Source organism: Anabrus simplex, chromosome 6 (genome assembly GCF_040414725.1).
Source record: "Anabrus simplex isolate iqAnaSimp1 chromosome 6, ASM4041472v1, whole genome shotgun sequence".
NCBI lineage: Eukaryota > Metazoa > Arthropoda > Insecta > Orthoptera > Tettigoniidae > Anabrus > Anabrus simplex.
The window spans coordinates 200,998,497-201,021,037 of NC_090270.1; the positions used below are offsets into that span (position 1 = coordinate 200,998,497).

The 22,541-nt window shown below is 38.2% G+C and overlaps 1 protein-coding gene across 1 annotated transcript in view; it reads right to left on the minus strand.

The window, feature by feature from the left end:
• Positions 1-1,822: 1,822 nt before the first annotated feature.
• Positions 1,823-22,541, minus strand: part of LOC137501219 (DNA repair-scaffolding protein-like) — a 42,409-nt gene continuing 21,690 nt past the window's right edge. Inside the window, exons 3-5 of the mRNA XM_068228091.1 lie at positions 20,391-20,593; positions 16,002-16,055; positions 1,823-2,418 (exon numbers count right to left, since the gene is read on the minus strand). Coding sequence (XP_068084192.1) covers positions 2,227-2,418; positions 16,002-16,055; positions 20,391-20,593 — 449 coding nt within the window. The 3' untranslated portion in view covers positions 1,823-2,226. The remainder of the gene's footprint in view (positions 2,419-16,001; positions 16,056-20,390; positions 20,594-22,541) is intronic.

The following is a 22,541-nucleotide window of genomic DNA, read 5'->3' on the forward strand; positions in this document are numbered from 1 at the left end:
AAAATTTTATAAACCTTCAGATTTAAAGAATGTATGTGGAACAGTCAGACTCTAAGAAACAAGGCATGTCCAAAGACTTGAGTAAAATGCAGTCCCAGAAACATGAGATGACTATATTTTCATGCAATAATATCTGTGGCATCAAATGAAAAGACAAGAAGAATGTTACTGTACTCTCTACAATGCATGGACTAGACTTTGCTGATACCAGAAAATAGGTGACTTTAGAACAAATTATTCTGAAGCATTTTGTAAGTGATTCGAGGATGTGTTGTATTCTCTCGCGCCATGATTTTCAAAGCATTTTGTGAATTTATGAACTATGTAAGGTACTTAAGGATATTTTAAGCCACGATGAGATGAATAAAATGTCTTCTCATATGGATTTATAAATCTTCAAGGGTGTTATATTTTCTTGATTATTGATTGGGTTGTATTTTGGAAAATTCATTCCCATATTTTCAAGATTATAGTGTCATGTAATAGTTCTAAATAAATGACCACGTTTTTGATATAGTTACAAATCATTAATTTGGATGTAAGATAGGACAATGTGTAATCGAACTCTACTGGTTTTCTGAGTAATTAATTCAAGACATCGAACACAGCCGGCAAGTGCTAAATAATAATCATGACTTTAGACTTTAAATAATTTTTGTGGATACCGTTACATGTGAATAGTGCTATTTATGGCAGTGTTTGTAGTTGTTGGATATTTCTTTGTGTGTGATTTTTGAGCTATGACTTTTTTTTTTTTTTTTTTTTCCTTTCTTGCAGCATTATATTTCTACTATTGTCTATATTTTTTGGTCTTCTCGTCAACTTGTATACTTTTGCCAGGGTTGTTGAGTTTGATTTCAGCAGTGGTTATTTTCTTAGTTTAGTGAGTTTTTGAGAAATCAAGAGTAATTATTTTCATTGTGCATGAAAGTTATTTGTGAATTTTATGATTCTCACCCATGAGCATTTCAAAATTAAATTAAAATTATTAATTAATTAACTACCGGTACCAAAATCATTTGATAGACATTATAGGGATATTTTTATTATAACACCCCGTTTGCTTGTTATATTTGGATGCCCACAACCTTAGTCATTTAGGATGGCCCTTTATTTCAACAAATTTATTAATTTTACATTTTTTATTTATTTATTTATTTATTTATTTATTTATTTATTTATTTATTTATTTGGGACCTAGTCACTTTTTACATTAGATCCATGTCATTTTAGGCCACTTTTATCTGTATCCTTATTGAGCACCCTTGAGGTGTCTCAATCTTCTCTTGCTGAGTGTTAGCAAATGGGCAGAATACAGATATTTTTTTTCTTTTTTTTCCCCACCTTTTTTTTTAATGATTTGCTTTATGTCGCACCGACACAAATCTTATAGCGACAATGGGATAGGAAAGGTCTAGGAGTGGGAAGGAAGCTTCCGTGGCCTCAATGTACAGTCCCAGCATTTGCCTGGTGTGAAAATGGGAAACCACGGAAAACCATCTTCAGGGTTGCCGAGAGTGCAGTTCGAATCTACTATCTCCTGGATGCAAGCTCAAAGCTACACACCCCTAACCACATGGCCCGGTAATACATACATACATACATACATACATACATACATACATACATACATACATACATACATACATACATACATACATACATACATACATACATACATACATACATATTGACAGATATGCAGAAAATGAACTGGTGGTATTTAAGGATTTGATATGATAAGGAAGGTTTCTTTAAACAAAACAAAATGATCATTTTCATGTCATAAATTTTATTTATAGAGATAACTTAACTTTGATTCTTAAATGGGATAACTATCCACACTTTTCCACTGAGATCACCTTTAAATTAAATCTAATGAACTCAAATATAATTTATGTCAATGATGTGACAAAATAAAACAAAAGAATGACAAAAAGAAAATAGGAAATCATTGATGTGATACTTTTCTTTATAAATAAAGGGCCAGCCTTTATCAATTTGTACAAGTGATAAACTTAATGAATAATTATTAACAGATATAAACATTAGTGTGTATTATTAATGAATAACAATGGTGAGAGCTTATATATACAACAAATCATCAAAACAATCATCATCTCCAAGAAGCCATACAACATCAAATCATATCATCTCCAGAAGCTCTGGATGGTTTGTCATTCCTTCTTCACAAACAGCTACTCCAAACATAATAAAACTTAATGCTTAATCTTCTAAGAACATCTCATTAATTTCTTGCAATTGAAGTTGTAGCTTGCATTCCCAAGATGGAATTTCCTGAAGAGTAAACTGCATACTCTCCTCTTCACCATTTTTAAAAGGTATGGTTCTTGCCTTGAGCACCACACAATGCAAAGGACCAACATCCTTGTTCAGTACTGAAGACATTTCATAGCCCTGTTTAACATCAAACATTGTAACAACTATATTCAAATTACAGGATACAATACAATCAGGACATTGAAAGAAGAAATATCATTTCACAAGAATTATAACCTAACGCCCTGTGACTGGGAGATACCCCAGTTCATACACTTCCTTTCAGTAGCTGGCTTTAATAGAGAGAGAAGCACTGTTCACATCCCTAGCATTCTTTAACACATACCTAAGAGTCCTGTGCAAATTAACTGGAATCAGGCTTCTTTTTTTATTATTTTACCATTGGTTAGTAACAGTGTATTACACATTGCTTATTCATAGATCCTATGCTCTCTATGCATTGTTTACTCAATGACTGAATATAAATGCTCTACATGACTATTATTTTTGGTTAAAAGTACATTTATTTGCATGTGTTGACTTCTGAAGACTTTTGAGGTAACCTTGTGAGATTTGTAACATCTGTCTTCAATGGATACTACTACCAGAAAGTGCTATAGCATTAACACAGAATACTTCTATGATACAAACAGGGATAACCACTAAATTTTGTACTGGTGTAGGCGCTAAGTTGATGCCCAGCTGCACCATTCTCGAATATCAGGCATAACAAAACCATGGTAAAATCTTACTGAGGTATTGTTATTAACCTGCTGTACCATTGCTAAACTTTGGTTTTGAAACCGTTGTTTCTGGACATTCATTTATCTCACTATTATTCCCCTCGGAAAGTAATTCAAAGTAGTATTTAGAACGCAATGATGAGTTTGAAGGTCACTTGTCCTTAATTTGTCCAAAAGGCAGTGATAATTTCTAAAGTTCCATGCATCTAATTTGTCTAGTTGTTTATGTTTTGTCTGGAACCATCACCTGACTTCTATTTCTGGGATGAATATAATTTAAATTATTTTACACTTGTATGAAAAAGTTGCATAATCATTTATCCTTCTCAGGATCATTGTAGTAATTTTAATAATAACTTCTACTACAGCCCCCTATTTTTAAGATTAATTAATTTTGTTTTGTTAGGTCAGGTTAAGTGTAGTTTATGTTATTAGTATTAGCCAATATGGAAAAGGAAGGGCAAATTAGAGGACCAAATTATACTGCATTTGAAACTGAAATGCTCACTGACTTAGACAATTTATTGGTGAAACAGGATTATTTCTACGAGTAGGGAACTCAAGTTAGTCACCTAAAAATTGCAAAAAGAACATTCACGGTCTCCTCCTCCAACTAAAATCGATCTGTTTCGAAACGACGAATCCGTCCAATCCTCAAATAGAGTTCCCCGGTCTCTTTTCCTATGTTCATCATTCTCAAGATACTGTAGGTATACAAGATGTGGTACCAAATCCATTTTAACAATAAGATTACGGCACTTTGGATGTACACAATGTGTGGTTATATCACTCATGAACAGCAGGTCTAAACTTTTAAATCGGATCACAACACGTTTGATACGCACAACTTACTAGTGAGGTTATGTAAAATATGTAGGCCTTAAAATCTCAGTTAGCTGCTTAACCACTCACTCACGACCCATGGGTGCCCGCAAGGGGGGCAAGGTGGGGCAAGGGGGCCTGAAATTCTAAAACAGTTAATGTTCAATTGTTTAATATCATACCATATTATTTCATAAACTGAACTTACTGACAGTCATCTAGCATCTGTTATAACCAGAAATTTCTGTAAACAATTTAATGTTGCTGACGTTATATTGGTTTCTATATTCAAGAAAATTGTTAATGCTCCCCCACCTGGAAAAGATCCTGCGGGCGCCCATGACGACCGGTAAACTTTCAACCACGGTAAAGCTAAAAAATTTCAAAACCAGGCCTGATGCAACAGAAATTCAACTTAATCATGGTAAGCTATTCATTTTACTGCGGTTAAACTGTAAATGAGGTTAACATAAAGAAATAAATTAACTGGATTAAAGCCACTATATATATATTTATTAATAATAAAGCCAAGCTTTCAGCCAAATTGCATTGGCCTTCATCAGGGCATGTGAAGTTTTGCCTCGACAGTGAGCAAAGAAATTATCTGAAGGAACATGGAAGTCATGCCCGTACTATCCACGGCCTACCCCACTAACTGGACTCAAGGATCGTGGCGCTGTGCTGTGGTGGTTGGGAGGGAAGTTACTGATGCACCGCCCTCTGTTGACAGTTTGAGTGCGTCCCACTGTGCCATGGTGGTGTTATGCATATATTTCTGCAGTACAGGTCTCCATGTATTTGATAACTTAAAGCGATCTTCCCTGTTGATGTTATTTGGGCGCAGCTCTATCTCTATGGCTTCCCTCACAAGACGAGCATAGAAGTCTTTTACAGGCGCGATGACCTTCGCCTGGTGAAAGAGGATTTCATGGTCTGTACTGTAGAAATGTTCTGCTATGGCAGACTGGCTTATAGCGTTCTCCGTGGAGGATGAAAGAGCGACATTCTTTACCGATCTGATGTGCTCTTTCACCCTGGTGCTAACAAGCCTCTTTGTCATGCCAACATATGAACAACCACAACCACATGGAATCTCATATACGCCCGGTGTTTCAAGACGTGGCTTCTCTTTGACTGGTCGAAACAGGGATTTGAGCTTCCGGTCTGCAGTGAAAACTAGAATTATATTGTACTTCTTAAGAATGCACCCTATTCCGTCAGTTATACCTGCCACGTAAGGAAGGAATACTTTTTTCTTTTTGCTGTAGTCCTGGTTGGTGCTATTCAAGTTAGGCTCCTTGATCTTCACAGCTCGTGTTATGTCTCCAGATGTATAGCCGTTTTTCTTCATGGATGTTGTCAGTTCTCTCATTGCACTCGAGCGGTTATCATCGTCTGCAACATTATTCACCCTAGTATATAACGTTCGAAGGAGAGCTGCTTTTTGGGAGGGGTGGTGATGTGAAGACTTATGAAGGTATCTTTCAGAATGTGTAGGTTTCTTGTACATTGCATGGCCTAGTGTACCATCGTTCTTCTTGTATACTAACACATCAAGAAAAGGTAATTTGCCTTCATTTTCTACTTCCATTGTGAACTTGATCTTACTATTAATGGAATTTAGGTGCTCTAAAAATTCATGACACATTTTCAGTCTGGCCACATGGAAGGGAAACTTTAAATGTAAAATGTAAAGTGTAAAATGACAATAAATGGTGAACACAACTTTTAGGCCTACATATAGAATAAATATAGTCAGTTTTAGTAACTCATATCATGTATTCATTTCATCTCATTAATTCCTCTAAAGAGGTTGATGTCAGAAAGGGCATACGGCTGTAAAACTCGCTCAGAAGATTCACCTCAATTCATACTCAACCCCGCAGAGAAAAGGGATAAGGGTATTGTACTATCATATTGTGCAATATTGATGAAAAAAAAAAACTTAATGGCCAGTCATTTGTCTCTGTCAGCTGAGCAGTAGGCCTACCACACAGTAAACATAATCACTGCTTTCATTTGAATTATCGACTTGTACTGCCAACTTCCCTGCTACCGGCATGTCATCATTCCAAATGACGTCATCTTCACTGCTATCTTGTCAGCCATTCACTGCAATCGAGAGCATTCGAGGTCCCATCTTTTTGAAACTTTTAAAAATAGTTGTTCCCAACTATAGAATCCAAACAGTGAGAATATATTCCCAAATGGTTTCTGGAGATGGTCTCTGATATTTCCAGTTGATGTCTGTATAGCAGCAGCAACTCCTTCCAAATAAGCCGTACTGTAGAAAGCGTGCCAAACCACCAGATGATAACTAGCATATGTTACAAGTTGTACTTCCGAATGTAATACACAATGACTGGAAGCATTCTTTGGATAACTGCAGCTGTTGAAAGCCAGACCCTTATTATTTTTAAGTGCATTTCATGCTTGTACTCTTCATTTATCATATAAGGATTTACCTAAACACCAGTAAATGAGATAAGTGAGACTGCATTTTTTAGGTTAGGTATACTATCAAGTGCCTAATAGTGCCAGAAGTTCCAAGGCAGAAAGAATAAAAATAAATAACAGGATAGTTGCTGCATTTATGGGTATCTACAGGTGTTATTTGCATACAATTTTTATTATTGTTTTCCACCTATTCAATACATAAATTGTTTTTTGTCACTAGAAAATCATTTTACTAAAATACTACATTAACAGGGACATGTTTCGCTCGACTTCCGAGCATCCTCAGACTTTATAGCTTTTCTCAAGGTTAAGACATAATGTTATTAACTTTACTTATAACTAATTTGTACTTAATTACAATCCTAATATTAAGTGGTAAAATACATTAACAGATAGATATTTGACAACACAATGAACAGATTAACATTTAAAATAACAGTGTTAACATTGGAATAGACATTAATTCTATTAACACTGATGTCCAAAACATGGAAAATGTCAGTAACAATGAAAAGATTTGGCTAAAATTCTCATGAATTTCTGCATTTTTAGTCAGTAAAATGCCATTTTGAAACCTTGATACTTGTTCACCAACCTTCTGAATGCGTTCCTGTCAGGAATTTCTTGGTCTCAAATACCAAACTGCCTCAGATCTATTTTCGCATTCCTGGAACCATCTCGGCCTTGTTGCCTTAGATTGAATAAAATACCATATTATTTTTGTTAGTCATAATTATTATTGTTATTCTTCTTCTTCTCCTTATTATTATTATTATTATTATTATTATTATTATTATTAATTAGGTACGTTGTCAAGTAAAATAATCATGATGACTGGATTGTTTTTATCAAGTTTTAAACTTACTTTTCTTAAAAAAATACATATACTGGCCCGAGTTATGAGATATTAAACGATCACTTTGTTAATGATCTCGCCTGCTATACTAATAACAACAACCGTGAATATTTCTCAACTAAAGTAAACTAGCTTCCTCATCCCAAGGTGGTGCAGCTCTTTTCAGACACGCCCCCAGTGGAGGGGAGTTGCATGTACCATTTTTACCTTCCTGCCATTCGTAAATCTCTGGTAGTACGGTACCAGGAATTGAACTCAGGCTCCCGAGAACAGCATCTAATTGTGCTAACCATTATGCTGGCAGACATTCTTAACTACAAAACACAGACATATAGCATGACTGATGCATGCTCGCAATGCGCGGGTCGGACATGAAACTATTCACCTATTAGTGCGACGTCATCAGAGTTGCAGTAGGCCTATGCTACCGAGGCGAACATTTCTTAACTACGAAGCAGAGATGTACTGCATGACTTCAACGCGTGGTTTCATTGCGTGGGTCATACAGACAAAAATATTCAAAATTTGTGTGATGACAACAGAGCTGCAGAAGGGCTTGTACCCGCTTCAAAGCGGAATCGTTATTCTTCTCTGACGAATTACATTGGGAGGCCTTCTTGTATGCAAGATTTATTTTTTTAAATTTTCTTTGTCTCGAAAAGCCCGGGAGGAGTTGTCTAATACGGGAGAGGATTTCGCTGTCGGCGGCAGCCGATACTCGTATTTGAGTTTTCGTTTCTCACCTGCAGTTCCGTGATTCTTAGTCCACACGATGAAGGTGGCGCTGATGGCTTATCAGACCAATTCTTGCATAAAACATGCGGCCTCACACGTTGCATCTGATGGAAATGTGGGGACGTGGCAGTGTTTGACGTAGCTTCTTTCTCTGGCGAGTTTCCTCTTCCTGTCTTCGACATTCCTGCTCAAACTGTGCAACTGCAGCTGAGATGGTAGCATGCCAGCAAGGTAGATCCAATGCGAGAGTATGCCAAGTATTTGGGTTTATATCTACTCTTCTCTAGGTCTGCTTAAGTGGGTCTTTATATCGCTTTAGAGGAGCACTGCATGTCCTCTTGCCAGTGCTGAGTTCACCATACAGGATTTGCTGAGGGAGTCTGCTGTCACTCATATGATGGATAAAGCCTGCCCACCTAAGCTGATGACCAACACCAACGATGGTGGCTTCAATACAGTTTAGCTTTGCTTTCTCAAGAACGGCTATATTATTACATAAAATCAGCTTCATGGTCCGTATCGCACTTCAATAGATTCACAATTAAGTATTTATTTATTTTCCACCTAGTCGATACAATGATTGCTTAAGGCAATTTTTAATGGTCAAAAGTGGTACATGTTTCGTATATTATCAACATCTTCAGCCACATAACACTGTTTAGATGAAAAATATATAAATTGACAAAGTAATGCTTTAGAGGAAGTGTCCTCTTTGCAATTTATATATTTTTCATCTAAACAGTGTTATGTGGCTGAAGATGTTGGTAATATACGAAACATGTACCACTTTTGACCATTAAAAATTGCCTTAAGCAATCATTGCATCGACTAGGTGGAAAATAAATAAATACTTAATTGTGAACTGCTATATTAGTTATATAGTCATCCCATTTGATGTTCATGATGGATCTAAGATTTTGTTGATGAAAGCGTTCCAGTTTCTTGATGTCCCAGTGATACAGGGTCCAGATTTCACACCCGTAGAGTAACGTAGAAATAACACCAGCTTGGTACACTATTATTTTCGTGCGGATACTTAGATCTTTGTTCTGGAATACAAGATATGAGAAATGTCCAAAGGCCACATGGGCAGCCTGTATTCTGTTTTCCACGTCCTTCTCAGAGGTACAGTGCGTTGAGAGAATACTCCCAAGGTACGAGAAGTGCTCCACCCTTTCCAGAGCTGTGCCTGATATGGTGATATCAAAATCTGGGGGGTTGGTTCCAGGAGCAGGCTGAGTAAGCACTTTGGTCTTGTGAATGTTGACAGCCAGGCCAAAACGTTCATAAGCTATGTTGAAGCAGGTACATTGTTGAAGCTCTTCTGGTGTGTGGGCTGGAGAAGCTTGTCATCTGCACATTGCAATTCTGTGACCAGGGGGGAATAGGCTAATCTTTTGGAGCGAAGTCTGGCCTGGTTGAAAAGCACCCCGTCATACCAATATTTAATTTCCACACCTGTGTTGTTTGCAGGCATTGTCTCAAAGCATAGCTGCCAGGTACGGGGCAAAAAGTGTAGGTGCAAGTACACATCCTTGCTTGAGTCCATTTGTGATTGGAAATTCTTCTGAGATATCATTCTGATACAGCTTGGATGAGACCAACAAAATGCTCAGGGCATCCAAAGCACCTCAAAAACCATCTACATAGCGTTTCGAGGAACAGCATCAAAGGCCTTTTCAAAGTCATAGAGCACTGAGAACAAAGGTGTCATTTGTTCACTGCACTTCTCCTGGAGTTGTCTTGCGCAGAAGATCACGTCAATTGTACCACGAGAGGCACGAAACCCACACCAAGATTCAGGTAGTAACCTCTCAGAAATAACCTGAAGTCGATTCAGTAAGATTCTAGCAAATATTTTTCCACCTTGGTAGTTTCCACAGATACTGTGATCACCTTTCTTGAATATTGTAACGATTCTGAAGTTTTTCATGGCAGCAGGATCAGATTAGAAGAATCAGATAGAAAAGACTGGTTTTTAGAGGTGAGTCTCCACTATGAATGAGTTCAAGAGGAATTTTGTCTGATCCTACAGCCTTTCCTGTTTTCATTCTGCTGAGAGCTTTGATAAACTCTTGGAAGGTTGGAGGAGTATCCATCCAGGGTTGGGGAGTATGTTGAGGAACATGTTCAGCAGCAGAACTATGGTTCAAGAATGAGCTGAAGTGCTCTTTCAATCGTTTCAAGATGTCCTGGCTGTCTGTAAGAATGGTGATATTCACAACAGCTTTCAGAGTTCCTGATAATGAGTGGATAGGATCATACAGCTCTTTCAGTCCAGCATAAAAGTTGTGTAAGTCCCTGATATCTGATAATTTTTGAAGTTCCTTGGCTTTTTGCTGCTGCCAATTGTTCTTTATTTCCCTGATTTCAGACTGACACTTCTGTTTTAGTTCTTGAAAACGCATTTTCTTCTCTCTGGAGGATGGATCTTGAGAAACGGATAGATAGGCATCCCATTTAGCCTTGATGAGGTTCAAGATTTCTTTATTGTTATTATCAAACCAGTCTTGTCTCTTCCTTTCCTCATAGCCAATGACTTTCTGTGCAGACTCTGTAATGATATTTTGAAGTGTGGTCCATTCACATTCTACATCCTTTGTGTTGATTGGACTGTGAGTTAGCTGTTCTGGAACAGAGTTTTAGTATTCTGTGGCAACACTATCAAGTTGAAGCTTAGAGGTGTTGAACTTCTTCCTTGTTGGATTTGTGAAGTGGGTTCGTGGCTTTTTATGGATGGTAATCCTGAATCGACTAATAAGAAGTTTATGATCTGTCCAGCAGTCATCAATATTCTGGGCTGTTTTTTTGATTAGGACATTGTTTTTGTCGCACTGTCGGGTGATGACATAATCTATCATATGCCAATGTTTTTAGAGCGTGGGTGCATCCATGCGGCCTTGAAGCGATTTGGCAGTTGGAATTGGGTATTGGTGATAAAGAGCTCATGCTCAACATACAGGCCAAGAAGTAACAGACCATTAGCACTGCAGTTCCCATGACTTTTCTCCATAAAAGGTTGTCCCTCCCCACTCTGGTGTTGAAATCTCCTAGTAGTGCAAGCTTGTCTGTAGCAAGCACCTTGGTGAGGACTGTTCACTTGGCGGTAAAATGAAATGAAATGTCGTATGGTTTTTAGTGCCGGGATATCCCAGGACGGGTTCGGCTCGCCAGGTGCAGGTCTTTCTATTTGACACCCGTAGGCGACCTGCGTGTCGTGATGAGGATGAAATGATGATGAAGACAACACGTACACCCAGCCCCCGTGCCATTGGAATTAACCAATCAAGGTTAAAATCCCCGACCCGGCCGGGAATCGAACCCGGGACCCTCTGAACCGAAGGCCAGTACGCTGACCGTTCAGCCAACGAGTCGGACACTTGGTGGTAGAAGAGGTTCTTAGAATCCTCGTCAACCTTAAGAGTGGGGGCATATGAGGAGATAAGAGTAATGAATCAGTCTCCTGCAGGAGGTATGCGGAGAGTCATGAGTTTTCCATTTACTGCGATGGGAGCGAGTCGATGATCATTCAGCAATTTGGTCTTTACTGCAAAACCCACACCATGGATGTGACGTTCATTTTCCTCCTTTCCTTTCCAGAAGATGGTGTAACCTGATGAAGCCTCGATAATTTTTCCTTCTCCCGCGAATCTGGTTTCACTCACGACGATGACATCAATGTAGAGTCTCTTTAGCTCATGGCTGATGAGAGCTGTTCTTCTTTCTGGTCTGTTATCGTTGTCTAATAATGTTCTGACGTTCCATGCACCAACAGTGACGAATGTAGATTTCTTTCTTTCATGATTTCGACCGCAAGTTGGGGTAACCCTCTGAGTGTGGTTTCCCAGACAGGTTTTGTAAGTGACTACCGATGTTTAGCCCACATTTTCTAGGGTCTTCCCCATTCAAGGTGGGCAGCGGTGATCCTAAATAGACCTGCTGAGTCACAGATGCAGCACCAGATCCCTCATTAGTCACAGGGTCTCAGGAAGGCAACCATCGCACATCTGCTGCCAACGTGCAGATCCAGACTAGAAGCTTCCAGTTTAACCAAACCCATCCATCATCCTTATCCCATCGGTGTTGGGCTTTTAGAGGAACAGCAGGAGAGAATGCCACAGGTATGAATTTGTTTAAGGTGGGTCGCAACTTGCCGGGGATTGACCCATACGCTATGGACCTGGAGCCATTCACTGAGGCATATATAACATAAGACATGCAGTTTCAATCACCAGAACACCAACGGACTACCACACACTCAGAGTACAATTGAATTGCGCCTTTACAGCCAATCCACCTGGCATGACTTCTTCCAACTCCACAGCCGTTGGGAAGTAAGAAATAAGAGATTCCTCTTCTGCCTGCTTTGCTGTTGGGTCAGAACACGCTGGATTTCGGTGGCATTTCCTCCAGTGGGGTACCATCACCCAATCCTAAGGAACCTCCTCCGCCCATAGCCGTTGGCCTACCTTAGGGGGTCAATACAAGTAATGAAAATCATTTTTTCCGTATTGAAAGAATCTTAATTTATAATAATATAAGAAATTTATTTTAACTCAACCTATTCAATACAGTACAAGATGTTAACATATTAGTTAAACATCGTTAAAAATCATTGAGACATGTTTAATGTTTCGCCCCTTCTGTGAGACATCATCAATCATATCAAATACCCTCAAAATTCTACCAGACATCTGGTTGGAAATTATAAAAATGTGTTACCTGAGTGAATACATTAAAAAACATTTATAAGATCTTATCATTAACAAACTATCAAAATTAATTAGAAAATGTTACACCATGTTACTACCATTATTGTCAATACTGTACATAGAATGGCCTTGTTTTGAGTGAAAATTCACCAACGTGTTCACTAGTGTAACATTTTTTAATTAATTTTGTTATTTTGTTAATTATAAGATCTTGTAAATGATTTTTAATGTATTCACTCAGGTAACATATTTTTATAATTTCCAACCAGACGTCTGGTAGAATTTTGAGGTATTTTGATATGACTGATGCTGCCCCACAGAGGGGGCGAAACATGTCTCAATGATTTTTAACGATGTTTAACTAATATGTTAACATCTTGTACTATACTGAATAGGCTGAGTTAAAATAAATTTCTTATATTATTATAAATTAGGGGGTCGAGTTATTTACTGCCGTTCAACAATTGGCGTTAGCTGCTTTTACAAGCTGGTTACCAACCCAGCTAACCCTCCTCCTTTCTCATTCCAGGCTTTGGACTGGACAACGGTGGAGTTAGGGGTTTTGCTGTATATACCTTAAATTGCTTCCTATAGGAGAGGGGGTCTAATACACAAGTAAATTAGGTAATTTCATTCGACTGTTGTTGGCCATATGGCTAGTATAGTGGTGCCATCTATAAGCAGCTTGACTGTTGTGTTGCCATTTTTACTGTTGTCACTAGCACATGCTCAAGTGTGGTGAATAGCGCGGTGATAATCCTCTACACCGAGGCGTGCCCCTTAATAGTTAGGCATGTGAATTAGTGTGGAGGACTTGTGAGTTTTACAAGAAGGAGAGGAAATTCGTACGCTTGTATGGCCGTCCCTCTGTTCCTACAGTCCCCCTCTGGGTGGGGGGTGATAGAATAATACCAACGGTATACCCCTCTGTCGTAAGAGGTGATTTAAAGAGGCCCCAGGGGCTCTCAACTTTGGAGTGTATGTTGGCGACCATGGGGCCCTTAGCTGAGTCCTAGCATTGCTTCAACTTACTTGTGCCAGGCTCCTCACTTTCATCTATCCCATCCGACCTCCTGTGGTCAAATTTTTGTTTTTTTTTCCTGACCCCGACGGTATTAGAGCACTTGAGGCCTAGGGAGTCTTTAATTTTCACGCCCTGCGTGGCCCTTACCTTTCTTTGGCTGATACCTTCATTGTTCAGTATCGGATCCTTTCCATTTTTCTCTCTGATTAGTGTTATATAGAGGATGGTTGCCTAGTTCCACTTCCTCTTAAAACAATAATCACTACCATCACTCTGTTACTACAGATCACTCTGTGAAACGTACATTGTAAATCAGGTAGGAAGAATATGATTTTTAATTTTTTGTAAATTTATTAGATTTTACTAGTAACCATTTGTGACAGCACCGGTATATATTATTGTAACATTCATTGGTGTATTTAAGGCCAGATTATTGTCAGCCGATTTCTTCCGTATTTTGATAAATCCACGATAATAAGAACCTTGTATTAGATTTATCTAGTATCATTCTGTAAGATAATATATTTTATTATAACCTTAATCGGTGCGTTGTAAGTGCGACTGTTCATTGCGATGAAACTGAAAGCATATTTCTAAAAACTCACTGTGTCGTGCAATCAGCTGTTGTTGTGACAGCAACATAGCTTTGGGAGGCATTGCAGTGTGACCAACATTTTGTGCAGCTGTCATGTGCAACCTTACACCAGTCCACCTATAAGTTTGTATCAAAGTTCTATACACAGAAAGACATGTGTATAAAGATTACAAGATTAAATATGTACGTGTAAAAACGGTATATAAGTGTAAAAATGGTATGTGAGAAATACATCTTGTTAATGTATTGTATTTCTTTCTGCCAAACCAAACCAAACCCCATGGCATTACAGCCCCTGAAGGGCCTTGGCCTACCAAGCGACCGCTGCTGAGCCCAAAGGCCTGCAGATTACGAGGTGTCGTGTGGTCAGCACGATGAATCCTCTCGGCCGTTATCCTTGGCTTTCTAGACCGGGGTCGCTATCTCACCGTCAGATAGCTCCTCAAGTCTAATCACGTAGGCTCGAACCAGCCCTCAGGTCCAGGTAAAAATCCCTGACCTGGCCGGGAATCGAACCCGGGGCCTCCGGGTAAGAGGCAGGTACGCTACCCCTACACCACGGGGCCGGCATTTCTTTCTGCACTGTTCAATTTACCATCCTTAATGGATGAAACAGCATAATGGATACATCCAAATTTTCCCAACAAATTCTGGAAAAATAATCCACACTTAATGGATGCATTTCATTTTCAACAAAAATTATCTTAGTAATATTTTAAAATCTTAAGATTGGATGGATTGCAGAATGCAATAGAACTAGTAAATGAAGATTAACGGCTGCAGACTCAGTTGTGCTGACCACACAATAAGCTGACCACAATTGTTAGCAATTTATCTTTTGCTATTTATGTTGCACACAGGCAGGTCTTAAGGTGATAATAAGATAGGGCTAGGAATGGAAAGAAAGTAACTGGCATTTGCTTGGTGTGAAAATTGGGAAAACATGGAAACCCTCTTCAGAGCAGCAAATAATTGTGGAGGGAAGTAATTCCATAGGACGTGGGTAAAGGGGATTATATAGTGTGCAGTGTTTTTAGAGTATGTGCAGAATTTATGTGTAGAATTGATTTGCAATGATGAGAAGTGAAGGATGAAGTAGTCATGTTCAAATTCAGTTTTTTTAATCAACAATGTGCAAAATTTATTTTTGTGAATGGTCATTTATAATATGCACACACTCAACAGCTAACAATCCAGTGTTAATGAAAAGTCTGCAGTAGTTGTTTGTGTTGCCGAACAATATTTTTGCAATGGTTAAAAATAAATCAAAATACCGAAGTAACACAGCATATTTTCCATAATAGTAGCAATAAAATATTGGTAATGTGTTTCACTGATAATTACTGCTGTACTTTATTTTCATTTGAAGTTACAGTATGCTGTATGCTATCTATGTTTTGTTACAGAAGTTAAACAGCTGATGCTGGATTTGCTTGTAGCAAGACTGTTAATACATCATTTGTAATCGCTACTGGATTGCTATATTGTTATTGAAGTTATCAATTAGTTCACATACAAATGCATGTTTTAATAAGTCCATTTTTGCCTTTGCAGTTTTCTTTGTTTTGTTTTGTTATATACACTGGAAGAAAAGTTACATCCATTATGGCAATAAATATGGGGGAGCGGGAATGTTGCATACAATACACGGTTAAATATTGTACTATATGCCTAGATAAGTCACACCCTACCCTCTATTTCTCAGTTATCCAGCACAATATTTTGGATTAAAATGTACGAATACAAAAGAATAGCCAAAAGGATGTTATAATCTCACCTTTCCATCATTCTGAGTTGAAGGCAGCAGAGAAGAGATAGAACTTTGCTGTAGCTGCAAAACAAACAGAGTTATTAATTCAAATCTTACTCTGCAAACAGAACATGAAACAATTAAACTAAATTTAAAACACTTGAGTGTTTAACGTTATATTAAGTTATTATCTCAATTAGAGAAATTAATATTATTATATGGCATTCGCTAAGAAGTTTGAGACATCATAGTCAATTGTGAATTATGTTCGATCAGCGGTTCACAACTTGGCGTACACAACAAGTCAATCAGGGGTAAGCCAAAAATAAACAGTAATGGTGGTCACTATGTATTTGTCTCTCAAACATCTGCCAGTAACCTGCTGTCTACTCATCACACCTCCTCCCTTTCACCCATCCTTGTTAAACCAAGCCCAACCCCAACCAACCATAAAATATTTTTCAGTATGCAAGTTGCAGCGACTTCTGTTCCACCTGCTTTACCTTTACCTTTGCTCCTTTCTTTTCTTCATTCTCTTTCTCCATAACTTTTTCAAAACACCCAGAGACATTATGAAAACGGCAATATTCTAGAACTGATTAGAAAACATATAAATGCAAACCTTCTCAATTCAACAATAGTTTGTGTTTCTATTTAAGAATAAGCAGCAGTTACGATTCTTAGAAGGTTGTTATGTTCGGTGTGTTCACGTGGGGAGAATATAGTTTTATGTGCTATTGTTTTAGAGAAGGTGGCATTATTATGAGTTTTTCCTATACGTCTGTCTGCAAACGAATAAGGGTAGAAAATCTCCAAGATGAGAAAATTAGACAGAAGTACATGGATATGATTAGTGAGAAGTTTCAAACAGTAGATAGTAAGCAGGTTCAAGATACAGAAAGAGAATGGGTGGCATACAGGGATGATGTACTATAAGCAGAAAGGGAATGCCTAGGAACAACTATATGTAAAAGATGGGAAAAGGCAAACATCTTGGAGGAATGATGAAGTGAGAGCAGCTTCTAAACGTAAAAAGAAGGCTTATCAGAAATGGTTCCAAACAAGGGCTGATGCAGACAGGGAATTATACGTAGATGAAAGAAACAGAGTGAAACAAATAGTTGTTTATCCAAAAAGAAGTCGTGGGAAGATTTTGGTAATAACCTGGAAAGGCTAGGTCAAGCAGCAGAGAAACCTTTCTGGACAGTAATAAAGAATCTTAGGAAGGGAGAGAAAAAGGAAATGAACAGTGTTTTGGGTAATTCAGGTGAACTCATAATAGATCCCAGGAACACTGGAGAGGTGGAGGGAAAACTTTGAACATCTCAACGTAAAAGGAAATCTTCCTGCTGGTGTTGCGATCAACCAAGCTCATGGGGAGCAGGAAAATGATGGTGAAATTACGCTTGAGGAAGTGGAAAGGATGGCAAATAAACTCGGGAAATGATGATGGTGAAATTACGCTTGAGGAAGTGGAAAGGATGGCAAATAAACTCCATTGTCATAAAACAGCAGGAATAGATGAAATTAGACCTGAAATGGTGAAGTATAGTGGGAAAGCAGGGATGAAATGGCTTCATAGAGTACCATGAGTATGGTATGAAAATTAACCTTTCGAAGACTAAATTGATATCAGTAGGTAAGAAATTCAACAGAACTGAATGCCAGATTGGTGATACAAAGCTGGAACAGGTCGATAATTTCAAGTATTTAGGTTGTGTGTTCTTCCAGGATGGTAATATTATAAGTGAGATTGAATGAAGGTGTAGTAACGCTAATGCAGTGAGCTCCCAGTTGCGATCAACAGTATTCTGTAAGAAGAAAGTCAGCTCCCGGATGAAACTATCCTTACATCAGTCTGTTTTCAGACCAACTTTGCTTTACGGGAGCGAAAGCTGGGTGGACTCAGGATATCTTATTCCTAAGTTAGAAGTAACAGACATGACAGTAGCAAGAAAGATTGCTGATACAACCAGGTGGGAACAATGACAGGAGGACACTTGGAATGAGGAGATAAATTCTAATTTAGGAATGAACTCGATGGATGAAGCTGTACGCATAAACTTGCTTCGGTGGTGGGGTCATTGGAGGCGAATGGAGGAGGATAGGTTACCTAGAAGATAATGGACTCTGTTACAGAGGGTAAGAGAAGTAGAGGGAGACCAAGACGACGATGGTTAGACTCAGTTTCTAACGATTTAAAGATAAGACGTACAGAACTAAATGAGGCCACAGCACTAGTTGCCAATAAGAGGACTGTGGCGACTTTTAGTAAATTCACAGAGGCTTGCAGACTGAATGCTGAAAGGTATCGGTAATCTATGAGGTAGATTAGGATGGAGTGTTGGTAAGGTACCTTCAGATTGGACAAAAGCAGTAATTGCACCTGTCTATAAGCAGGGGAACAGGAAGGATTGCAACAACTATCAAGTATCTCATTGATTAGTATTCCAGGCAAAGTATTCACTGGCATCTTGGAAGGGAGGGTGCGATTAACCAGTGTGTTTTCAGACCAAAGAGGGGCTGTCACAGGCTGTCTATGTAAAGATGGCAGTATATGAAGATGCAGAGATCGTCCTCATATGCATATTTATAACTGTTAATATGCACTTTTTAATGTGTTTTGATTAGGTGGAATTCTTCTCCTCTTTGTATTTGCTGAAAGGCATTACGGTCTATAATGTATGTATGTATGTATGTATGTATGTATGTATGTATGTATGTATGTATGTATGTATGTATGTATGTATGTATGTATGTATGTATGTATGTATGTATGTATGTATGTATGTATGTATGTATGTATGTATGTATGTTTCCTATACATTATTATGGAGTGTAATTCATTATGAATAAGTGGTTAAAAATACTCTGAAAAACAATCACTCTGCACTGTGCAGTGATGGTGATTATTGTTTTACGAGGAAGTAAAACTCAGTAGCCATCCTCTATTAACACTAATCAGAAGGAAAAATGGAAGGGGTCCAACACTTTGGAAAATGAAGATATCGGCCAAAGAACGACAAGGGCCATGAAGGACATGAAAATGAAGGACTCCCTGCAGACCTACAACTGTCGGGGTTGTAAAATCACAAGAGTTGACCAAGGGAGGTTGGATATATAAAAATGAGGAGCCTAGCACAAGTGGAAGCAATGCCAGGACTCAGCTAATGACCCAGTGGTCACTAACCCATGCTCTTGGGCCAAGGGGTTTGGTTTGGTTTGTTTGTTATTGTTAGACATCAGATATGTATACAAATGCCTATTTTGTTTCCTGATATGTAGACCTCCAAAACCGACAAGGAAGTGCTTTTGAAGGTGAAACTGGACAAATTATTAACTTTAATAGCACATGCACACTTGCATGTATTTGAGATTAGTGCATATATTTCAAATTTTGGATCTATTGTGCATGTTTATAACTTTTAATATGCATTTTTTTAACATGTTTTACAACCGGTCTTCAACAAAATGTGAAATAATTAATGCCATGAACTCATTTGGCAATGAAATGGTTCAACGGAACTGGCACTGTACTGTTGAAATAGTGACCATGGCCACAGGGCCTACAATTTTGAAAGGAATCTAAACCACAGGAATACAATTTTTCATTTCTCCATGGCTGCCTAGGTGAACAGCCTGTGACAATGCCACTCAGCTATCATGCCCCTCATTCATAGTTAATTATGTAATGGACATCATAGATGTAGAGATGCAAGAGAGAGACCCAGACTAAGGTGTTGAAATAATCAAGAATAGTATAATTAGAAGAAACCTGGACTGGAACATAGTTAAGGAGGAACAATGGTGGTTGGATAGAGGAAAATGGAAAGGTGGGAGCTGGATGATGATGATGATGATGATGATGATGATGATGATGATGATGATGATGATGATGATGATGTTTAAATATCTACTTTGTTGCAAGAGTTTTCCATATTACAACACTAAATAGATCCAGAGTGGTGAAGCCCACCCTCCTAATGAAGCTGGAGATGAGCTGAGAAGACATGGATGTTGAAGAACTGGGATTGATGAGATAAGAGCCTGTTTATGTAAAGATGGGAGTATATGAAGATGCAGAGATTGTCCTCATGCTTTCGGTTTTTCAAGTTTGTTCCAGTGTCCTCTTTCTCTTGCTCCTTCTTCCCAAACTGACCCATTATTCCATGTCCCCATTATACAGTATGTTCCTATTCATGTTTCTATGCTAATGTCAATAACAAAGTATTTTTTGAGAAACAAGAAAGAAATCAAATACAATTATTATAACCGAGTACTTAATGTATGTCTCCATCACTCAACCAAGAAGTTTAACATGCTATTTTTCTATCCAGGGTTCTGTTTTGTTTTATCTCAATTTTCAAGAACCCAGTCTAAGATCTTAAAGTTGCAGTTTTTAATGAACATACTTACTTTTACTCTGATCTGGTAATGATGAGGTAGACCAGGACAAGAAATAAACACTTCCAAAGACATCTTAGTATACACCTGAGCAGGTCCAGAACAACTTTGACACAGGTAGATACTCTCATCAACTTCACAAAGAAGATCATTGTCACATTTACCACATGCTGGCCAAGCAAATGCTGTCTCTTCATCCACATGTGTGACACAGCCTGAAAGTGAAAAGGCTGTTCATGAACATGTAATGAGAAATTACATCAAATTTATTTATTTACAATTGGCTTTACATCACACCGACACAGATAGGTCTTATGGCGACAATGGGATAGGAAAGGCCTAGGAGTGGCAAGGAAGCAGCCATGGCCTTAATTAAGGTACAGCGCTAGCCAGCATTTACCTGGTGTGAAAATTAGAAATCATGGAAAAACATCTTCAGGACTGCCGACAGTGGGGTTCGAACCCACTATCTCCCGGATGCAAGCTCCTAACCGCACGGCCAACTCGCCCAGTGACATCAAAATTTGAGATGATGATGATGATGCACCTGCAGTAACTACTGGGTAGAATGAGTAGTTCAGTAGTTACTGTTGCCGGTCCCAAGCCCGGATACAGGAGGAGGGTTGCAATTAGGCTGTAAAAAATAGATGCCTCAGTAGCAAGCAAGGCCCTCCATGACTAACAATCCTGGTTGTATTTGGAGAGAACAATTGCTCCAATCAAACTGAAGTTTACAAGCATGATGCTACAACGGAAACAAACTCTTTGCAGGAACCCACCGCCGCTCACAAGCGATGCACGCATCCCAAGTGTGTGTGTGTGTGTGTGTGCGTGCGTGCGTGTGCGTGTACGTGTGTGTGTGTGTGTGTGTGTGTGTTGGGGAAATCACAAACAATCCCTAAAACTGAAACTCAAATCTAAGCTTTATCTGACATAGAGTCTAAGTCCATTATAGTAAGAATTCCTAACGGCGAAAAAGTTACTCGCGACAGCGGATTGTCGTTAAATCCAATTTTTCATAAAAGTCTGGTAAAAACCTCTCACACATTAAAGTCGGTATGTAACAGCAATTAGTTTGTTCAAAACTAGCATTTTTGCATATTTTCATTCTACAGCTTACTCGTTAGTTATTCTTTTAATTCCATGACAATTTGAACGCTTAAGTTCAATTTCATTCTGAGAAACTGGAGTAGTATCACTCCAATGGCTTCTGTGCACAGAGGTGGATATTTATTTTACATTTTATGGTTTACATTGGACCATTCTAGTCAATTATATAAAGGATTTCTTGATTTCCTATCAGCCCAATATATTTTCATTCTGAGAGATGCTGCCTTCCTTTGTTCTGTCGAAAATACCCTCCCATTAGACCTTTTATTGATCTTGGTCTGTAGCCTGGTGTGTGTGTCTTGAAGTATTTTACTTTTTTCTGCTTTGTTTTTGAGATCGTCTATTGTTATTTGTAGTTTTTAATATCCTCCTTAATTTCTGTGATCCATTTAATCTCGGTCTTGCTATTCCATAATTTTACAATTATTCTTCCGCTAATTCTGGTGTCAGGTGTTCTGATAAGATATCCAAAGAATGATAATATGTTCTTTCCCAATTGTGCTCAATACTAGTTCAATTTCCTTTTTGATGCTATTCTCCATTGTCCATTAACTTGATACTGTTTATTTATGCATGTTCTAATTATTCTTCTTTCTGTATTGAATATTTTGTCTGTTTATGTTGTATTAATAGTTTTTAAAATAGTTTCACTAGCATAAGTTATTTCTGGCTGTGTGACTGTTTTATAATGTCTTAATTTTGCTCCTACTGATAAGCTTTTGTTATTGTATGTTGTCTTGGTAGGATGCGAATTTGCTTTATTAGACGAAAGAGTTCATCATTTTCTAAATCACCTTCCATTATGCTTCTTGGATCAAAAAGGTTACCAAGAGAAGAAATGATAAACTTTCCTGTGTCAAACTCTATTAAGTGGTTCAACTTTTTCAGGCTTGCTCTACCTACAGATTGAAATAAAGATGCTAACTGTGTCTACATTTGTTTTGGTAGTCTGGAAAGTTTATCCGAGGTTGTCTAAAAAAAAATGCGTCCTGTAGTAATTTAAAGCCCTTTGAAAGGTCACTAAGCTTATATTCAAGTGCATGAATTAAGGCA